General features: G+C 43.7%; 1 protein-coding gene across 1 annotated transcript; it reads right to left on the bottom strand.

Moving 5' to 3' along the window:
• Positions 1-565: 565 nt before the first annotated feature.
• Positions 566-6,019, bottom strand: LOC105048679 (pentatricopeptide repeat-containing protein At3g16610). Its single transcript, XM_073260996.1, has 3 exons — positions 5,783-6,019; positions 5,455-5,605; positions 566-2,550 (listed from the first exon to the last, which is right to left on the bottom strand). Exons 1-3 carry the CDS (start codon positions 6,017-6,019, stop codon positions 566-568), a joined length of 2,373 nt encoding a protein of 790 aa, XP_073117097.1.
• Positions 6,020-6,951: the final 932 nt, after the last annotated feature.

Raw genomic sequence — 6,951 nt, 5'->3', positions numbered from 1 at the left:
CATCTTATGATGCCAAGCATGGTCGAACTTGAGGAACTGGGCTTCCATGTAACCTGGGCATGAGGCGGAAAAAAATTTCAGACTTTTGAGTTGGGCGCATTCCTGAGAAACTTTTCCAAGCTCTGGACCGTATCAAACCCAAGCCTGACTTGAAGTCCAATGGGGCCAGCCTGGCCAAACCTGATTGGGCCAAAGGAGTCCACGTAACCCCACTCGTGTTTCAGATTTCAGAAAAAAAAAATCTCTTTAACAAGATCCAATCATCCATATATGATCATAGAAGACAATTATATCTCATGATATACAAGACTAGAATAATTCATACAAATCATGCAAGAATCAATACAAATACCCGGGCCCTGCATTGACTAAAACCCAACCTGGACTTGAATGGGTCCTGATTTTAAGTCCAGTCCCCACCAAAATGTTATCCGGCGAGGCCCAAAGCTCGACCCAATATTGTGTTTGGGTTTTTCCTTTCCTTGTAACTATCACCTATTTGATGTTCTCACATACATCTTTCTCCTTTCAAAGAAACATAAACAATGGATTTGTACGCACTCCCCTATGTGGCTTCAATCCAACTATAACCCGACGGCTTCACCAACGCTCTTCTCTCCATCATTCTCCTCACCTTCTTGGCATCCTCCCACTGGCCTGCCCTGGCATATATATTTGACATCGTTACATAATTCCCTGGGTTTTCCGGCTCCAACAGGACCAACTGCTCAAAGGCCAACCGTCCGAACTCCACATTCTGGTGCGTTCGGCACGCCGCTAGTAGCGCTCCCCACACACTCTTGCTGGGCCTCACCGCCATCCTCCTGATAAACCCTGCCGCTTCCCCAAACCTGCCAGCACGAGCGAGCAAATCCACCACGCAAGCATACTGCTCCATCGTCGGCACCAAACCCCAGCTCTGACTCAAGTTCTCAAAGAGCTCGAGCCCCTCGTCCACCATGCCACAATGGCTACAGGCCATGAGAGCGTTAGTGAACGTTATGGCATTGGGCTTGGGCCCCAGCCCCTTCATCAAGTCCATGAGCTCGAGTGCTTCCTTCCCCAGCCCATGTGACCCATATGCCCCAATCATCGTGTTCCATGAAACCACATCCCGTGAAACCATGCGGGAGAACACCAGATAAGCATCCCTGATGCACCCTGATCTTGCGTACATGTTCATCAGTGCATTCCACACGAGGGGGGAGGATCCGGTATGGTGCCGTGCCACGTGGGCATGGATTTGCTTGCCTAGGTTCAGATCGCACACCGGAAGAATGGTGGCCACCGTGGTCTCGTCACTTCGGTTGCCTCGCGACTGCAGGTCTCTAAAATACTCCAACGCTGTATGATCCAACCCAGAATGGGCGAATCCGAGGATCACCGCATTCCATGCCACGACATCGGCGGGGTCCATCATCAGAAATGCTTGTTCAGCCGTCGAGAGCTTATTGCAGCTAGCGTACATCGTAACCAATGCTGCTCCGGCGGAGCTATAGAACGCGTCCGCGGCCATGGTCTTCAGACCGTAGGCGTGAACCTCTCGGCCGTTGGCTAAACGTGCCACGTTGCGGCAGCAGGAGATGACACAGGACAGAGTATCCTGGTCCGGCGGAATAGTTGCCGCACTCAACATCCTTCTGAAAATCGCCAGTGCCGCCTCGTGATTCCCGCAACGAGAATAGCATGATATCAGCGTGGTCCAAGAGACGACATTCGGATCAGATATTTGATCAAAGATCTTAAGCGCCTCGTCGCTGCGGCCAGCGCGACTGTAGCCATCCATTACTATGTTCCACGTCACGAGATCGGGTTCGCAGCCGTCTGATTCCATGGACCTCAGGAGCTCCCGCGCCAATCCGATGCACCCAGCGTTGACGTAACCGCAGATCATCGAGTTCCAGGAGACCAGATCACGGCCGTCCGTCAGATCGAAGACACAGCGAGCGCTGACGGTGTCCCCGACCTTGGAGTAGGCGTCGACAAGGGCGTTGCGGACGGGGAGGACGGCGTCGGACCTGAATTTGACGGCGTCGGCGTGGACCGCGGACGGGTGGGCGGCTGCGACGGAGGAGCGGAGGACGGAGGGGAAGACGTAGCCGTCGGGAGCGACGGCGGCATAGCGCATGGCGGCGTAACCGGCGAGGCAGCGGAGGTGGTCGCCAGAGCGGGAGAAGAGGGCAAGGATGGGGGTCCAGGCGAAGACGGAGGGGCGAGGGAGGGCGGCGAAGAGGCGGAGGGCGGAGGGGAGGTCGCTGGCATCGGCGTAGAGCTGGAGGAGCTTGGTGGCGCGGAAGGGGGCGGGGGCGAGGCCGCGGACGAGAAGTTGCTGGTGGAGCTGGGCTATCTGGGGAAGGGATCGGGTGGCGGAGAGAGCTTGAAACAGGGATTCGAGGGAGGAGAAGGCGGCGGCAGTTCTCCATCTCATTTGGGATCGATCGGAAACATTGGATGCAGGACGAGAGAGACGGCCACAGTCGGGGGCGACTCGGGAAGGATACGTGCTTCGGCACGGAATTAGGGCATCACTGAGCTGGGCGTGGAACGGGCCTGTAGCAAATCTACCAAGCGTAGACAAGCCCAAAGCAAGCCTCGCCGGTCACTAATAAATGGGAAACTAAGGGGCTGTTGGAAACCCTGTAAATAGCTCTAGCTGAATTTCAACTCAGTATCTCTCTTGTTCGGATGGAAATGAGGGGGAGTAGCAGCGGAGGGAGAAAGGAGAGAAGGATAAGAGGGAGGAATGGAAGTTGGGAGGAGAGATGGAGGGGGAAAATGTGGTTGAGGAAGAAGAGGATAAGGGGAACCTCAGTTTGGAGGCTTGGTCCGTAGCACAGGCAAAGAGGATGCATGGGCATCGGAGGAGGTGGGAGATTTTAGAAACTAATGGCGCATTTGGTGCGTGACTAATATCAGAATCGGAATGAATTAAAATGAGAATCAAGATGATCATATTCTTCAAAATATTTGGTTCATAATCAAAATCAAGACAGAAATCAAATGAGATTTAAATATAGATTGAATTTTAATAGATCGAAATATTCTCATCTCTCTAGAATCAAAATGAAAATGAGAGTTCCTCCAACTAAATGGTTGAAATAGCAATTATTCATTTCTATTCTCATTCGATAGTCCAACTCTCTCAAACCAAATATAAGGAGTTGATAAATTTGAATTTTCTGTTTATACTCATTACTCGGATCAAATAATTGTCAATATTCTAGTTGTAGGGTTACGGTGGGATTTTAAAAACAATGGGAGAGAGGATTATCCCGCGATTTGATTAAATTTAAAGAAAAAGATTTCCCACAATCTACCATTGGTGGCCTCTTTTCAACAAAATGTTTATCAATGGTTAGTATGGACTAGATGGTTGATGTAAACTCTCTCTAATGAGTTGCCATTAATGGCAATGGAAGAAGATAAAAAATCATGGGATTTTCCAAACTTCACCCTATTGCACCACTTTTGCCCATCATAGGTAGATCTATTAGTCAATGATTATGGCCAGGTGCTTTGGTGGTGGATTATGGAGCCATGGTCATGTTCAGAGAGATCAAGTGAGAGGTAAAGTTGAGATTGGACACTGTTGCAGTCAAAAACTCATAGTTAAGCACATGAGGTATTATCCATTTTGATCTACAAGATATTATCTATTTTGGCCTACAACCCATAGTTCGGGGGTTATATGGGCTATTTTGGGCCTCAAGTATTATCCATTTTGACCTACGACCTATAGTCTGAGGACTATATGAGCCGTTTTGGGCCTCACGATTTTGCTCTTTAAAAGATATCTTATGTGAGAAGAATAGTCTCTTTCTAATAAGTCACATTCTTTTTTGACTCCAATCAATATGGGATTAATGATGCCCTTCTTTCTATACCATAATAAATATTGTGCTGGCCTCTTTTCTAAGTAAAAGAGAACAACAAGTAGTATTTCAAAAAAAAAATAAAAAAGAGAACAACGAATAGGTTGATTGGATGAATGTGCAAATATGCCAACCGTTTTCATCATCATAAAAAATGAAGAAATTATGAAACTACCATCTTGAACCTTTAAAAACTTTCTCTATTCAAATATTACCTGCACGAGAAAGGAAGCAACGACAGATTAAGTTGCAACTGCAAAAAAATTTAAAATTGATGAATAAAATCTAGCAAAAATATGGATAAAAGTTTCATATAGTTTAATGTTCGGCGAAAGCCCCCCCTCCCCCTCTATTGTTACAATCTTATATTTACATGTAATCAGCCTTGACTGCTATGATGTATATCTTATTTCTGTTTTGATATATGTCCAAATCTCAGTCTAGATCTCAGCCGATGGGTCTGTTGACCTGTAGGAAGAAAAAAAATATCTATAGACGTCATTTATTTTTCTTTCCATGGGATTTGGATTTGGAGGTGTTGGGTTAATATAAGAGATGCTCAAATGGATGACCAATCCATAAATCCAACAAGAAATTTAACCTGATCATGCTAGAGTACCCAACAAGCACTTAAGGTCTGTTTGGATATTCCTATATGATTCAAGCCTGATGACCCACCTAGCCTGCATCTTTTAAGGACATGCCAAAGTTCCAGCTCAAATCTCCTCATGTGGGCTTATTAGTTTGTGGGAAGAAAAGAAGGTTCATGAAGCTTTGTTTCCTTCCCATGGAATTCAGACCAGAGGTTTTGGGTTGATAAGAGCCGTGCAAAAATAGGCTGCCCAATTCACGAATACATTAGGAAATTCAGCCTAATTTTTGCTAAATTATTTCAAATACCCTTAAGATCATCAAATAATAAGATATCAAACTGACAAATCATCTCAACTTCGCTACTTAGGATCACTATATATTGATGTTATTGTATGAAATTTTGAATACGTCATGAAGACATGCTTTTTTTTTATCTTAGCATAAAACATTTTTTTATTCTCTAAATTATTGTATATGTTTAGTTAAATTATTGCGACTATAGAACAACCGGTATGTAAGCATGCTTGTCATCTTTTTGCTTATTTGAAGGGGTCGAACCCATTGCAAACAAAGTTAGAAACGTATAGTATCTCTGAGTGGAACGTGTTCTCACGGTGCATTCAAATAGAATGGTATCAAAATCAAATTTACTTGAGATTATGGGCCTATCAAAAGCCAAGGTCATATATTTCTTAGATAAATTTCAACAGGCAAGAAGTCAGAACAATATTATAACGGTGGACAGAGGGATCGACGCAATTCGAAGACCACATGTTTTTAATTCTCACTTCCAGCCAAAGGGAGGATACCCTAAAGAATTTGGATACGTCTTTACCAAAAAAAAAAAAAAAAAGAAATTGGATATGAGCATCCAAAGAGACCATAAAAACACGAGAATTTTTTTTTTTTTTGGGAAGAGAAAACACGAGAATATTTAAGTTCACATAGTAGCAGGTCATTTGATGGCCAAAATACTTTTGTACCATACCGTTGTCTTTGTAGACTAATCTCGCAACGGGCAGATGCCATTCGTTACTCCATCGAACGGTCAAAGTCAAGCCCTTGGAATCGTTAGAATCCATATAAAAACCATTAACATGGAGAAAATCCAAGTCGCGATAGCAAAATCTTGAAAGAAACTTATATAAAATACAAGCAGATAAAATACAAATAGCAAAAAATCCTTCAAAAGTCAAATGCACATTAAATTAAGTCCTTAATTCTTATTCAGAATCTAAATAAGATTTAGAAACGTCTCTACCTATCCCTGTCCGCCTGCTTTATTTCCATCTCTTGGGTAGGACGCCGAAACAAACCGGCCGCTGACAACTGACAAAGCGACCGACGACAATGCCAATTTCCCAAATGCTATTTAATTGACGGGCCCATGGTTTCAATGGTCCAGATTGGATGCCACAAGACTGGATCGTGTGATGACGTGTCCTGGGCCCCTCCTCCGCCCACTCCATGTGGTGAACTGGTGACTTGCGTGGGGTGTGGGCGGTGGGCACTTCCATGAAGGCCATCTTATTGTCCGTACCCGCACTGTCCATGCCAAGCGTCACTGCCGCGATGAACTAATTCCTTATTGATCGAATCAAACGGCTCTTAACGGCTGTCGTGGGATCCGGGGCGAGGTTTCAGATATGAACGGACGGTTCTGCGAGCAGGGGACGAGGGGCCACCGAAAAGTACTACCCTGGTCCGATCCACGGCTGTACGGTGATGATGACTCCTTGGCATTCACGCTAGCATGGGGATGTGGGCCCACGGAACTGCCAGCGTCTGACGGAAAGTTGGACGATGGCTCCGCGTTTGTCCAGGCGTTGGGCTTTCTAGTCGAGCGCAAAGGCGTTCGGCCGCGGCCTTTATTTTGACTTAATGGGACCCAATTTGACCTTTTTCAACTTTATAATTAAAATATGATTTAAAAAATATCAAAATTAAGTATCATTGCTATTATTATTATTATTTTAAAGCTATTTTTTTTAGCAATTGAGCTTTAAAGTAAATAGAGCCATTCGTATCAGCCAACACAAAGGTACCATATATATTTTAGACAAAAGAGGACATCTTTTTAGAATTTTGACATTCACTCTAAATAATTGCATACGGCATATAATTAAATAATATTTATTAAAATTTAATTTATATTTTTTGATATAGAAAATTAGCTTATAAAATATTTATTTTATTACATATATAACATAAATTTGTTCCGTTCCCATGTGGTTGAAAAGAAATAAAATCATTGTTTCATTTAAGAGAAAGTAAAATTATCAAGTTAGTTAAAAATAATTGATTATATAAATTATAATTCCTTATCAATTGAAAAGTATTCTTCGATTTGAATTCTCTTTATTGACATATTCAGAGCTGAGCAAATAATCGAAATTTAAAAAAATCCATCCAATCCGATCTAATGAGCATCAGTTTCGATCAGTTGGATGACATAAATCGGATGAAATTAGATTGAAGTTTGTAA

Source organism: Elaeis guineensis, chromosome 7 (assembly GCF_000442705.2).
Source record: "Elaeis guineensis isolate ETL-2024a chromosome 7, EG11, whole genome shotgun sequence".
Taxonomy (NCBI): domain Eukaryota; kingdom Viridiplantae; phylum Streptophyta; class Magnoliopsida; order Arecales; family Arecaceae; genus Elaeis; species Elaeis guineensis.
This window is presented reverse-complemented; position numbering and strand designations above follow the sequence as displayed.

What these genes read in the sequence shown, in the direction of transcription:
- LOC105048679 (XM_073260996.1), bottom strand. Translation starts at nt 6,019, where the DNA reads ATGGACAGTGCGGGTACGGACAATAAGATGGCCTTCATGGAAGTGCCC. An exon ending in TTGTCAGTTGTCAGCGGCCG is followed by an intron (nt 5,606 to 5,782) that starts GTTTGTTTCGGC and finishes ATTTTATATAAG; the next exon opens with TTTCTTTCAAGATTTTGCTA. An exon ending in ATTAGTCTACAAAGACAACG is followed by an intron (nt 2,551 to 5,454) that starts GTATGGTACAAA and finishes GATTTGCTACAG; the next exon opens with GCCCGTTCCACGCCCAGCTC.